The sequence below is a fragment of the Hoplias malabaricus genome, chromosome Y, assembly GCF_029633855.1.
Source record: "Hoplias malabaricus isolate fHopMal1 chromosome Y, fHopMal1.hap1, whole genome shotgun sequence".
Lineage (NCBI taxonomy): Eukaryota > Metazoa > Chordata > Actinopteri > Characiformes > Erythrinidae > Hoplias > Hoplias malabaricus.
This window is the reverse complement of record NC_089820.1, coordinates 49,764,718-49,780,525: the sequence shown is the minus strand read 5'-3', so window position 1 is coordinate 49,780,525 and position 15,808 is coordinate 49,764,718. Positions and strand designations below refer to the sequence as shown.

Below are 15,808 nucleotides of genomic sequence, written 5' to 3'. Positions count from 1 at the left end.
CCTTGCGCCCAATGATTCCAGGTAGGCTCTGGACCCACCGCGACCCTGAACTGGATAAGCGCTTACAGATAATGAATGAATGAATAAAGAAAATAAGGATTCAGCCATTTGTTTTTGTTTTTTTATTAATACACTACATCAGAAGAGTCTACAATGCAAAGTCTTCCCTTTGGATAATTTCAAAAAAAGCACTGCAGTCTTAAAAATTACAAAAAGTTTAAAATACAAAATGTACAAGAAATGACAATACAAGGCTCTGTAAACAGCAGCTAAACTTGTATTTCCCTTTTATTTTACAAAATTGTATATATGTATAATTTTATTTTGCAAAATTATATATATATATATATATATATATATATATATATATATATATATATATATATATATATATATATATATATATATATATATATTCTCCCCGACATTAGGAATGACATCCATCATTTCAAAGTATCAAAAATAGAGTTCTAGAGTCTGTGTTGTCTTCTGTGTGTAAATGGGAACATATTGTTCGCTCTTTGGTTTTGAAGAACAGAATGAAAGGAGGTGCTTGACGGCGATGCCGGGAATCTTTTTTTTTTTTTCTTTCCCATTTTTGCCTATTGTGGATGTTTATTAAAATGCTACACCTACATCAAACCCAAACGTTCAAACACATCTGTTTATTAAACACGCGTTAAGGCTTTCCTACTGTATATCTGATTGTTTCAATTAAATATTCCAAAGTAGCATTGAAATCCTCTGTCACTACACTGGGTTTACATACACTAAAGAAGAAACTACATCTATATAGACCTTATGTATAAAAGCAAGAGCTGAATATCAAACATATCTGCAATTTTAATTCAATGCCAAATATTGCGCCATGTTACTGTCTCCTTGCATAGTCCAAATATATCTGTGTGCTTTCTCACCAATTTAAAAAGAGTTTACTGGGTACTCACTGACTACACACTCACACGCACATACACACACACACACACACACGCACACACACACAGAGGAGTATCTGGCAACTACTCTACATTTAAGCTTCTCTCTAGCATCTACATCTAGAGGCATCAAGGCTTTTTCTTTTTTAGTTTATTATATTTTTCAAAGGCAACAGGCAGGTTTTAGTGCATAGCAGACCCCTCACCCCGACTGACCCCCCAACCCCCCCCACAAACACAATTTCTCAAATTAAAATAAGAGTCATTAATACCGCTGTCTTGAAGACAAAAAAAAAAAAATCTAAGTGGCTGTACTAGTTTCTTCAGCATAGAAAAACACACATTATTACCCCTCTCAAACCAAACTTGTTTTAAGGCAAGGAGCCAGTACAATTTTTTCATAGGTTTGTGACTGTCAAAAGTCCTGGTACATAGTTCCACTACGAATACATTTCATACAGAAAGATAGCACCTAATCCATTGATCTGAGTTTAAAACCAGTCTCCATACAAATGTATCCCACTTGTCCTGACTGTTCTCATACTATGGGTTATACTTGCTGTATGCCCATATCTGAGCTCAAACACTGATTTTCATAGGATTTGCAACGAAAAAGGACCACAATATTCGTCTTAAGGAGAATTCCACAGACTTCCCACATCTTCAGCTTCACTCACCGAGATTCTCTCTGAGATTTATATTCAATGTTATGTGAGTACACTTGTTTAACCAACGCAATCCCTTTAAAACTTCGAACAACCGGTTCATTACAGTACATCCCCTGACACCATATACCCATCTGCTGGAATTTGATCTAATTACATCGCTGGGGATTGTGGTTAGCAGTAGCCTTACAGGTAAGAGCCATTCAGCTAGCAATCTTCACTGTGTATATTGCAGTTTTCTCTTATGACATTTGGTGAATTAACTAGTGATTAACTGGTAAAACAAAAGTCCATGCCAACACCCCAACTGTGAACAATCCTAACTCATCACCTTTCTGTAGAATTGAGCATTTGGTTTCAGAACAATGTGAATCCTAGTGCTTATATCTGAAGCATTTTAAGTAGATGTTTTGAAGTGGAATTCCCCTTTAAGATGAGTCCTATATATTTTTCTGGCTCATACTGTAAATCCAAATCTGGACTGGAAAATCTGGTTTGGTTTCATCAGCACCAATGTCCATTTGGGACACAAAGTGCAGCTTCATGTCCCAGGGCAGTTAGGAACGTGTGCTGAAGAGTAGACAGCTGTCGATTGTAGAGATTGTGGACAAGCAGCATTTTGTAGAATAAAGAGAGAGTGTTTTTTTTCCCAATCGCTTCTGTATGGCAACCACTGAAAATAGATTTCACAGGAGATGCTGTCTGGATCTGGATCTGGATCTGAATCTGAGTTTGATTGTCATTTCAAAGGCACACTGGAATCATCAGCTTACTGTCTATGCCTCTACAGAAGTATAGATATCTTTAAAAACAATTAGACTGGTTTAGGTTTGTACACATTGTGCTGTGGGTGTTATTTTTGACCGACACGCTTCATTACACTCAGAAAATGGAAAAAAAACATCACACAAACCTGATTTAGACAATTCAGACTAGGTCCACAGCACAAAGTTCTGAAAGTATCAGACTGAGGAAAGAGAAAGGAAACAACTCAAAGCTTTTTTCAGGCGATTTAAGCTGCTACGTTTATAAGGCATTTTGTTCAACCTGAAGAGGAGGAAGGGAAGTTTATCTAAGCTCAAAAAGCACACAAATTTCTGGAATGTTGCATATTTTTAGCACGTCTGCGGAACTCTGTCTTGTCCTCCAGGGGGCGCCTCTGAGACAGTGCTGATTTTACAATGGTGCGTTGAGGCTGGGCTTGTTAAAGGGGCGAAAGTTGAGGGTTCCATTTGAGATCATCCCCAGACACCAGCATTTGCACAGGTTCCGCCACAATATCCGACTTATTATTATTATTTTTTTATTATTATTGCATACACTTACTTATAAAGATCATGGGCTGCATAAGTTGCTCTATTTCAGACAATGGCAGATCCCAAACATCTTTGCAATTTGAAGAAAAAGCCTGAGTTTAACTACTGTTAAAAAACAAGCAGAGAGAGCAGGAGACTTGACTTACTGGAGCTATGTACCGAGCAATGTGTGAATTAGGAACAGTACCAAAGTTAAACTTGAATGTTTGTGTTCACTCTCCCCAAACATCTTTGTAGGACCTCCCTCTCATCTCATAACCACTGATGGCTGGTGATCCGGAGGAGGTGATTGGGGTTCTCGGCCCTGTGAGGCTGGGCCGTCCGTGTGCCATGTGTGACTTGGCTGGACGTGTGTATGGAAGCTCCGTGGCTAAGTCTGAAGGAGTCACAACTCCGTAGGACCACACACACACACACCCGCACACTCCTCTGACTGCATCGGAGAAGCAGCTGGCGGCTACGACTGATTGTGTGCTGTGGAGGAGCCGTGGACCCCCGGAGCCTGAGACATGTCTCTGCCAATGATCTCATTCACTGGAAAACAGAAAAACACACAAAAGAGCTTGTTTAGAGGAACAGTTGCAAAGATATAAAGAGACACATTACTCGTGTTCTAGGGTTTACACAGACAGTACAATCTCCACAGAAAAGCACTGACCTATAGAATGTAATGCTCTGGAGCAGCTGCACATCAGCCTACAGTCACTATGTTCTCTGAAGTGATTAAGCACTATCCAATACCGTTTGGAAAGTCTGTAGTGGTGCTTTTCATCCAGAACAAATCATCCAACACCAGTAACAGACTTACGTGCTTGATAATGCCACCAAATTAAAACAGGAAGCTTCCAACTGCAGTTTAAAGCTTTCCCTGAAGACTAGATTCTATTAGTGCACTGAAGGGAAACAAAAGCTCAATAAATTCCCTTCGTTTCAGAAGAAATTTTGGAGAGATGTCCAAAAACCTAAAGGATATCATGTCTAATGCCTTGTGACCAGTAGATGACAGTATTGAGCTGTGCTGAGTGTCTGTCGCTGGTGCCAGCAGCGCATGGCAGAGTAACACCACACTGTTAAGAGCCAACGGAAAGACAGAACAGTGAGAGAGAGTGGAAGAAAAGTAAAACCCAAACAAACTCAAGTCTCTGGTGCGTGACGCACTCGCAGCAAAATGGAAAGACGGGCAGAACTATTCCATTCAGTGGTTGCAGCAGCATAGCCACAAACTGTGTTAGAGTGTGAGAAACAGCAAAAGAGAGTGTCAAAGTGTGAATTTAGACAGCAGCCTTATGTCTTCCATGAATACCTTCCAACACCTCTTTTAAAAACCTGTTTGAGACGCACAGGGCCTTAGTTTAAAAAATGTTAAATGGGCCTTTGGTGCGTTTCCGACTGGCTTGGCTTAGTGGGCAATGGGAGAGGTCTGTAAAAAAAAAATAAAACAAACAAAAAAAAAATCACTCTTAAGATGCCCCAGGAGCAGTGGAGAGAGTGGAGTACTGCAGCAGACTGAAGGACAGATATGATATAACTCGCCACGCACCTCTGACTGAGCTGTGATCTCAGCTTTGAAACTGAAGCTGTTTCTCCTCAAATGTTCTATTAGTGGAGCCTGTCATGTCCACGTGCTACAATGGCCGAGCCAATACTGCCAGCTTTTATTGGCCTAGAAACAGCAGGCTGGGCACTGGGGGGCTTCTTTAGGACTACAGACCCCCAGTCAATTAACACCACCAATGCTCAATGACTACTGCCCTAACCAGCCCATAAAGCAGAACAGAAAAAAGTCCTATCAGTGTGTCACCTACGATCAAAGTATAGTGATCTTTAGAATATTATATATTAATAATATTAACTAGTAATATCACCTCATCGTCTCCCACCTCCACTATCTATTGGACTCGTTTAGTCCAGAGCTCCCTACAAAAGGTGGCAGGGCAAGAAAAGGAAACAAGGGACAGCCACAGTGTAGGCTCTAATCCAAAGCCTCTACAACTGAAAAACACTTTCAATATGAAAACACTGTGTCATTGATTTAGAGCAGTTTGTGGAGGATTTTAATAAACATGAGTGTGTTTGTGAGTAAGTGAATGTGTGAGTAAGCATGTATGAGTGTTTCTTGCCAGTTCCATGAAGCAAAATTCTAGAGAACACGGGGGCTTAATTAAAATTCATTAAGGTAGAGAAACGTTAGAGAAAATGTTAGAAAAAATGTTCTCAAGCCAAAGTCTGGAACGTAATAGCTTGTAACACTGTGTTCAAAATAAAACAGCTCCTAACAGTTACAGGTCGAGGTCCGGAAAGGACAGTATGTGGGTCCAGACCCGGACCACGCTCTGTCTATTTGTAAACCCTGCTATAGAAAGACTACTTAGCTTTCCCTAGTTTCCCAAATATTTCCCTCTGTTTTAACAAAGCCTTGTTTTTTCCAAATGTGTAAGACATAGAAAAATCACAATTATCACTAAAGGCAAAGCAGTACACACACAGAGCAATTTGTACTTGCCGATGTAGACGACTGAACCATACGCACACTCTGCACTCACACAACCTCTGACCTCCCACCTACTGCTCTATAGCTGTAAAGCACTGTCTCAACCACCAAGTGCTTGTCTTGCTTTAAACCCACTGTCGCAGACAATTCAAAACACAGCTTCTCTGGTTTCAAAGCCTAAAGCCCATGACTGTGTACTAAATGTACATCACAATGACTCTGGGGTTACTTTAAAAGACTACGGTCTGAGGGCAATACATTAGCAATAACCAAAATAGGGGAAAAACTAAAACATTTCAAGAGCATTTTTATTATATAAAAATAATACATATACACACCCTGAACCCTGAAATGGACAAGTGCAAAAGTGCAAAAGAAGATGAGATAAGATATATATATATATATGTACAATTTAAGTGTTAAGTGTTTATAAACTGGTAAAAATAGGGTATATTATGGTAACCTCAAATAAAACTGGACTGCCCTGAGGAATGATTTGGAAAGGGTTAAACCAACACATTCACACACAGAATATCATTACTTACTGTAATACTGTTATTAGCTTTTATTCTAATATTAGGATATTATATATAAAATTCATACTCCTCAGATAAATAGCTTTTTAAATCTAATTTTCTCAGTTGCCTAAAATTTTGCACAGCATTTTATGTGTATAAATGTGTGTGCTCTCACAAGTACACACACACACACACACACACACACACACACACACAATATGCAGAAGTAATCACAGCTTAAGGAAATGTGCAAATGCTGGTGAAATTAGCCTTTCATTAACTTTTATTTAAAGAAAAAAAAAAAAACATTATTCAAAAAAGCTCACAAAACTACAATCAAGACCTATGTCTTCTTTATGTGATTCTTCTTTTAAACTTGTGCAGCCCTGTCCTTACAAAGGAAACACGTGCAAACAAACAAAAACCTCCTAAATGTCAGATAAGACTTTATATAAAACAGCTGTGCATTAGCACATAAAAGAAGTGATGTTATTTTGGCTGTGGTATGTTATGTGTTTTGTAAGATGTTGTTGTATGTGTGTGCGTGTGTGTGTGTGTGTGTGTGTGTGTGAGTGAGAGAGAGATAAACAATAAGCTAACATTTTTAAGTGTGGGTGTGCACCATTTTTTTTAGCACTAGCGGTGAATAGTAGCTTGTTACATGTGCGTTAGAAATTACGTATAAACACAACGCTGATTGATGTGTCAGAGTATTTTCAAATATTTGTTCTTATACTGAAGAATATGAGTTCATTTATTCCATACCAATTCAAAGCACGAATAAAACTTTAAGAAAACATAAAACAAAGAAATTGCTCGTAAAAAACCCACTAGCCACCTCAGAGATCAAATATCAATATTATTGAATGGTTTTGGGGAATATTTGGATTATGACAATCATAAAATGCAGCCAACCAATACAATAATAGGAATAATGATGATAATATTTAGTTCTTAAACTTCTGTAATATATTCAGTTATACAATATTTGTTCTCCCTGATTTTGATAAATGAATAACTTTGTGGCATGTTTTAGCTGGAAAATAAATGAACATTCTGCACAACACTCAATGTTTATACTCCACATCCTTGCAGGATATAAAAACACACCTCTGTGTACAGCATGTTTTTATTGATCATATTTGCTGTTTATGCATGTGTGTGCAGAGGTTTCTCTTAATGTGGCATGTGTTGTTTTGTGTGTGTGTGAATGTAGAGGTTAGTGTGTGATGTTTGAAATGCCCGGCCGCTGTCTCTGATCATCCTGTTGGTGTAGGCGTGTGTTTCTTCCTCTCTTCACACGTACAGAACTGCTGCTGCAGTGAGTCTACAATGGGACTGCTGCAGCATCTGCTCTTAATGCTACTGTGCTAAAAAACCCACTCCAATACAGCAGCAGCAGCCTCCTGCACACACACTCACGCGTGCCCGTGCACACACACACACACACACACACGCACACACACAGCTCAGCACTTTCAGTTCAGTGGGAGTTGTGAGGGCGGGAGGATGGGAGACCATTGAACCACAAGTGAGGATCTCAGAACCAAAGGAGTGGGTGCCGCTACATTGAGCTTAGCATCATGGGAAAGTGGTGGCCTTCCAAAATTCATAGAATGCTGAATGCAAGTTGCAACAATACATGTGAATATATAAACCAGCACAAGCCGTAGAACTTGCATATCTGAACGCTTGAAACAAGGGTCTTTAACTGAATAAATTGTTTCAAAATACTGTAAAAATACTATAAAAACACTACTAGGCATTAAAGAATTGCATATAAAATATTTGAAAATTAAAATAAATGCTTATAAATGGCTTTATTAATCAGGATCTATTTTTGTTATGAGACAGAGTTATTTACAAGACATTTTCATCATGTTAACTATCAACAGAGGGAACTTTCAGAGAGAATGTCTCCGTTTCTTTTTAAAGATAGCTCATTGTATGAACACTTGTATGCAAACGTCTCTGGTCAAATGATATTGGTGACTAAGAGAAAAGTACAAATCATAGGTAAATGAGGCATTTTTAAAAATGTGTATTATTTAGTTAAAAAATTTTGTGAAAGAATATCCCAATATGCAAATTTAGCAAATAATTTTTTTATTGTGCATTAAAATCTGCAAGAGTGTTTTTTCTGAAGACAGTAGCAGTCAGAAAATTCGCTCAACGTTCACATATCAAACATGCTATTAAATGTATAAATATTCTCATAATAAATAGCCTATAAAGGAATGTATGAACATATCATGTATTTACTTTAAATGAGCTCATTGTGTAAAATATGTTTGTGCAGGATGACGGGATTTTAAGAGTCATTCAATACGTATAGAACCTTTTCCACAAAAAAAAACATAAAAGCTCATACTTATTCTTCAAATTATGTCACTATCAGCTTGAAACCATCACCAAACGACACATAATTGCCCACAATTTCCTACTACATCTGTTAGTTAATCTTAGCGATTGGAATTGTTAATTTATTCATCTTGACTCTATGTCTATGACGTTTACTACTGCTCAGTCCATACACTCTTATAAGACACTATCCCACTAACAAGTAAATTTTACCATCATGTGGGAATCCAGAACAAATGATATTCACACGTTAAATGCATCATCATGCAGTGTTCACTATGAGATATTTCCATTACATCATTTTCCACCTACCCAATATTTCAGAAAAGCATATCGTTTCAGAAACTTCTTTGTGCTAATGCTCACTGCAGTCTTGCATCATTCACTCTACCAAAAGGCTAAATGCTATAGAACATATATTTTCAAAGTGTTTATACAAGAACCATATTAATTTATAGCTTCATCCATATCAGTAAACTGACATGAGCACACCATAGAGCAGATGTAAGAATAGAATAAAGCAGACGCTAGAATATCACAGAGCAAAGGTAAGTATATCTCAGAGGAGACAAAGGCAAAATATAGACCAGACACAAGAGTTTCTAAAAGCTGATATGAGCAGAAATTTCTGACTAAAAATTGTTACCATTGATGACTCTTTTGTAATGTTAAAAATATTTTTCTCTGTTTTTAACTACCATTACCTTTTTTATAGTAGAAAACCATGTGCTTGTTGGTACCATTTTAGAACAAGATTACACTTATAATTGTTCATAAATTATTTAAAATCTGTTAATTTGTGGATCTTAATTAAGTGGTAAACACATTAACACTCATTTATAATCATTTATAACACAATGATGTGTTACAGTGACCTGTTATTTGCCAAAAAGTGAACACACATACATCTATAGAGTTAAACCTCAGAACTTGTCGGATTTTGACCTTATTTCATCTTCCTTACTTCTGTTTTGTTTTTAATTAGGTTGTAAACACCTTAAAGTCATTAATATTATGTATAAAATACATTATAATAAAACTTAGTCTTATTTTAAAGTGGTACGCATTTGTTTTTTTCTGCCTCACTACCAAAATAAAAAAAGAGTGAAAATCCCAGTGGATAGATGGTATGGTACCCTGGTTAAAGTGTTTCAATTCACATGGACACAGCATATTTTTGAATGACTCAGTCAAGTACGGGAAGCCATTGCTTTACTGTTGTGTTGAAGGTTTTCAGAACACATTTTAGCATCTTGTTGCCTCACATGTGAGAAACAATGATTCATCTAGAACACCTCTCACAGTCGATACGTGGCTTTAACTCACTCTCAGATAGAGGGGATCCTCTTTGGAGGATTACAGGGGGACACCCCTTATTTGCAAATACACACAGTAATTATGATCTAAGCTCATTTAAGTTCAGCTCCCTGTATGAGACAGTGTTGCACAGTGAAACCCTCGGCAGCAGATAACGGACAATTAAACATAACAATTAAACTTCTCTCTCAGTGTGTATCAATGGATGAGGAGATCAAGGCGTTTTCTGCACAGGGTGAGTGACACTTCAACTTGACCACTCAGAGGCCTTTAACCATACTCAACACCTTTCAGTATGTTATAAAAGGGGGAATTTATGATCACTTAAGTTCAGTAAACGTATGCTAATTTTGCCCACTTTGGTTTGAGTCAACAGCTAATCTTAATGGGGTAGATTTACACATTCTGGGTCATTTTGCTCAAGTTCTAAATGAGTAAAAATACATAGGAGTAGATTGAAAGAGTATGATTCTACACTGGGCAGAACAATTCTAAATCAATTCAAACAATATCTAATCATCAACCGAATATTCGGTCCTACATTATTTGCTTGAGCAAGGCCAATGTTTGCTTCTGATTCTTAGCCAAAGAATAGGGACATTGAACAGGAATAGGGACATTGGAATAAAGGGCAATGAGCAGCAATGTTTATCAACAAACCACAGACAAAATAAACCAAATGTGCAGAATATGAATATACTATCAGAAATAATGCAATATTTTTTTCTGCACAGTGAGTAATCCATCTAAACAGTACAGTTAAAATCCAACTAGTCACCACTCCTACCTCAGTCACGATGTTATAAGTCAGTGTTTCTTTGTTGTATGATGACCACAAGCAGCAAAGAAGTTACTCTCTCTATCAGAGTCGGATGAGTAGAACTGTAGCCAAAGATTAAGTGTAAGAATATGTTAAATATATATAAACATACACATATGAAATGGTTTAATTTTTTGACATTATTTTATTTTCATCAGTAATCAAGTTATTTTTATATGCTCAAGGAAGGTAGTTTATATGGAAATCTATGATACGAAGCAGGCGTGATCAATGAGCAACTGTTTCCACTCAGAGCAGCTAATGACAAGCACAGGTCTCATGAGATTCATGTGGCTAAAATAAAAAACAGCAATGAGAAAATACTGGAGAAATACGTGCCATACTCTCTGTGGTGTTTAGTCTATGCAAGAGTGAGTGATGTCTGTCTTTCCAGACGTTTTTCTGAAACGTAAGACCCAGACAAATAAAAGAGAGAAAGGCCGTGAACGAGAGAAAAAGCAAGTCAGTTTGGGGTCTTTTATTGGTGCAAAATGGAAGACATTCAGAGTTGAATAGGTATGTATTAAGCAGAAAGTTATGTTAGTGATTCATCAGTGGAAACCCCATCTTAACACCCATAAGTGCATCCAGAGCAACAGCAATAGCTACACTGCAAAATAACATTATATATACATTGCGAAGTAAACTCATATCCAACTGATACTGCTTATTATATATAATAACAGTAAAGTAAAATAAAATGGTTTATTAAGTGAAAGTAGAGTAAAACACATAGTGAATGCTCAATGTGTGATTTTTTTGTTCTCTGCAACAGAAACAAACTGTTCCTTCACAAAGAGCAGCTGTTGTCCCAAGAGCTTGTTTTCTGGTTTGCATGGATGGAAAGTCGTTGTACTTACCACAGTGCATGTAAAAATGACCAGTCCAAACAGCAATAAACATGTCATTCAGCAGAGACAACCAGATAAACTTTGGGTTTAAACTCCTGGCAAAACAGTGCCGCATCACGTCACGATTAGCATGTTTCAGCAACATAAACTGTACTGACCACAACCCTGAGGGCTTAGTCTGCCAGGACCTGGCTGCTGTACTCTGGGATCTGGGATCACTTTCTCCACTTGTTTCTGCAGCAGATTGATGTTTGCTTTTCTGGTGTTTAATTAGCTGACATTTTCCTTTCATGCTGGAGCTTTTTCCTGACCACTGACCACTGTGTGGAGTTATTAATCTGACACGCTTGATAAAATGTGACTATAGAATATAAGACTGGAACGAGGTACATCATGGACTTTCCAGATTCGAGAGACTAGTGGAAACAAGCAAATCTACATCAGAGACGTGTGGTCAGAGTTTACACTGAAATGAGATGTCAAGTCAAGATTAACACAATGACAACTCAAATAGTGGAATTTGCTATGTTAATTATTTCTATTATAATCATACTCAAAAGTACGGCTGTAATGACATGCTTTGTTGATTTACTACGAGGAAAATTCAGATAATGCATATTCCACAAAGAACACACCTCTGCACATTTTTATGCACAGTTCCAGTTTGCTGAATTTAACAAACTTAAGAACAATTAAACATATGTTTGAAATTCAGCAAATCAACAGGACGTGTGCACTGATATTGGCAGCAAAATGTCACATTTTTTTGTAGAGGACGTGTCAAATATGAAAATCAACCAAAAAAACTGACAAGGAATGTTTTAAATTTTGTCTGCAACTCTATTTGAGTTTATAAATATTAAATGAAAACATGCTTGCACATATCATAAAATTGAATTCTAAAATAAATTTCAATGTCTAGAAAAGAAGGGACAATCTACAAAGTTAAATATACTCAGACTGTTCTCCTCAAAACATTTCCATGGGTTTAGGAATCGGTGATGTATGAAATAAGAAAATGATTGTAATAATGAGAGAGCAAACCTAAAAAAAGGGAGAAAGCAGAGGAAATGCTAAAAAAGTACATCGCTTTTGCAAACTGAGTGGAAAGGGTGATTCCCCAATGTGGTGCTATACTTGGACAGTGACAATGTGTGGTCAGACGTGGCCTTCTCTGACCTTCAGTACAGCCACTCCTTAAACTGTGAAAGCCCTCATCTCTCTACAGTGACAGTCCAACCAAGGCATATGTGGAACATATGTGGAATCATGATCACTGCAATAATATAAACACACATAATAAAAGGTTCCTAAATTACACTTTTTAGACCAGGAAGTTCCTGCTTTTAATTGATGTCTTGGGGGCATTTTCTATTATTTTACTTTTGGCATTTAACATAATATTTTGACTCGATTATTGGACAAAATAATTTGATATAATTGCATCCATTGGTGATAAAAGGGTTAATGGAAACATAGTGTGGCCATAAAAGCATTTTAAAGGTGTCATATAAGATGTACAGACCACGTTTCCTGCTCTTTTTTGTGAGATAATGTAGAAAATGTAGATATTCTATAGATATTTATATTGATGTAACTGATTATTTACAAAAGCAATTTACGTTCAATGAAAACATTTTAAACTTAACAGTGAAATCTGAATTGCACACAGCAAACATGAACAATGCAAATCAAATCTGTGAAAGCACTTTTAATGTGGTTGAACTTGGAACTGTGCAGACGAACTGACCACACGAATGGCTCTTATTAGTAACTGTTCTTTGTAACTGACCAGTGTGTTCAGTGATGGATTATTTGACGTTTGTTATGGTCCACAGGTGAATATAAATATTCTCATAAAAAGAAATGCTTTTCCTATGAAATAATTTATTATAACATATGGGTACGTTGTGATCTTTAACATACAGATCAATGTTCTGATGAACAATGTATGGCGCACCTCTAAAATGTGTGTGTGTGTAGGTGTGAGTGTGAGCAGTGGTAATATGACCAAAACACAGAGGGCTTTGTCTATTATTAAACCAGATCAGCTTATACCGCGGTGGCAGCTGCAGTCGACTCAAACTGAAGAGCAAATAAAGCAGCACTCCTACACACACAAACACACACACACACATACACACAGCCCAGATAACTTCTGTGATGCAGTCTCACACAAAAGCATCATGTAAACACAATTATACAGATCTTATTTTTAATTTCCGCAAAAGCAGAAACAGCCTTGTTCCCAGAGACTCCAGCTAAGCTCCCGACCCACCGCTAACCTGAACACTATAAAGCAGTTACAGAAGATAAATGAATGAATGACATGCAGAGACATTGGAGAGGTAAGTATGAAAAAATGAGAAGAGAAAATAAAAATTTACAAAAGAAAAAGGGAAAAATAGAAGAGAAGAAAAGAGAAGAGAAGAGAAAGGGAAAATGACAGCATACGCTACTCCTTCTGTTCACAGCATCATCCAACACCATGAGAGGAAATATGGCACACAAGCTTATGCCTTATGCCCATACAAAAACCCACACACCCAAACTGACCTTTGTACCTGAAAATATGTTAGCATTCAAACATTCCACCCAAACTCAATCCAAATGTAGGGTACTGTGCAAAATGTTATTTGTTTCCCCTCTCTATCAGAGCAAGAATTATATTTTACATTCTATTAGTAAAAAAGCAGAAAACATATATCATACATACACTCCCAAACAAACTCCCAAACCACTAGCCAAACACCAGCTGCCTTGCAAACAAGCAATGGGCAATCAAAAAAAATGTAAGGAAAGGAAAACTGAATAAAAAATCATAAGTTTCTAAAACTGAATTTCCAAACGTTGTGTACATCCTCACACCTTCAACTGTGAGAGAAAAACTGACCACTATGTGTCAGCTGTCAATAAGCCCTTACTAAGATAAAAGTATAAAATTATATGGTGATGAAAACACACACACACACAATTTTGCTACGGGCAATGAGCACATACACACCCAGTGCCCAGTGATGGGGGAAGGGAACTTCAGCCATGGATGTTGTTGGAGGAGACAGCACTATTCAATTCACTCTCCCTCACAACCAATATTCCTGCTGGTCACTGGGAGCAACCTTCTGTTCCCAAGACTCTAACCACTCTAATGGCTTCTCTAACCATTAGACCATGGCTGACCTTTTTATTTTTTAAGTATTATGGTAGGAATTACTAAAATGTAACCTCTAAGCCTGTACTTGTGTGGAAACATTTCCCTGCAGATTCAATAAACGAAAGCATGATCTCTGACTTTTGCACCATACTGTTATGTTAGAAACTGACAAAGCATTGTGTGTATTTTTGTCCATCTGTCCATCAGTCTATGACCCCCTCCTTCCTTACCTCCTGCAAAGAGACTACACTGCCTGAACCATCTGCCGTCTTACAAACACACTCATGCATGCAAGTACACACACACACACACACACACACATGCACAGGAGTGTATGTGCTAATGCACATATGTACATCAAACACCAATCGACAGCCATAAATGAGCAGATTTATGTACACACAGTTACATACAACCCTGCAGTCCTACTGTACTGAGTCAGACCACAGTGGCTGCACACTCTTCTGGCAGAGAGCGCTGGCACACACTGATGCCATCGCACGGTGAGGAATAGATTATCTCCACATGTTCCCTCAACAGAGTACTTCAAACAGCAGCACACTTAACACTTACATCTGTGCTGCACTCGCACATACACAGATACATACAGACAATTATACTAACTATTTATTTCTTATAATTGGTGTTAAACAGCTTTATAATATGTCAATGTTTTTTAGTAATTGATCTGAAAAAGGAAACGCAACAGGGTCTATTTTAAGTGACACGTCTGTTCCACATATGCAGTGGAAAAATCATGACCACTGCAATAATATAAACACACATAATAAAGAGTTCCCAAATGACCTCATTATTGAAGTTAACTTTAAGACTTTAAGTGTACACATGAAATCAGACGCAACATTAAAGTGCATTAGGTTCATGACGGTAGCATCACATCACTTTCATAGCTATATACAGTGTCCAAATTAGGAGCCGGTGAAGTTCTAGTGAAATATGATTCATAAAATGGAAGTAAATGGTAAGGATCGTTTGAAAAGGGGAAAGGCCCGATTAAGAACAAAACCAGCAGCCTGACTGAGCCGTAACATAAAGCCTTTTATTTTACCAACTGAAACTAACAAATGCGTCAGCTTTCAGCAACCGTAAAACAGTGATTCATGACAATGAGGAAGAAGAGAGAACGAGAGAGGCAGTATGTGCTACAGAAAGTGAGAGAAAGAGTGAATGAGAAAGAGCAGGAGCAGGAGCGAGAGAGAGAATGAGAGATTGAGAAAGAGAGCGAAATAGAGAAACGAATAATAGAGCCCAGAGCCCAGAGTGAGGTGTGAATGTTTTGAACAAAAAAAAAGAGAAGGGAAGAAATCAGAGAAACAGACTATAGAGGCGGTGGGGGGGGGGGCAGTAAGGGATTGACGG

General features: G+C 37.6%; 1 protein-coding gene across 1 annotated transcript in view; it reads right to left on the bottom strand.

Moving 5' to 3' along the window:
• Nucleotides 1–1,176: 1,176 nt before the first annotated feature.
• The window catches only part of LOC136679215 (nuclear factor of activated T-cells, cytoplasmic 3-like), an 87,241-nt gene continuing 72,609 nt past the window's right edge, over nucleotides 1,177–15,808 (bottom strand). Inside the window, exon 10 of the mRNA XM_066657619.1 lies at nucleotides 1,177–3,450. Coding sequence (XP_066513716.1) covers nucleotides 3,374–3,450 — 77 coding nt within the window. The 3' untranslated portion in view covers nucleotides 1,177–3,373. The remainder of the gene's footprint in view (nucleotides 3,451–15,808) is intronic.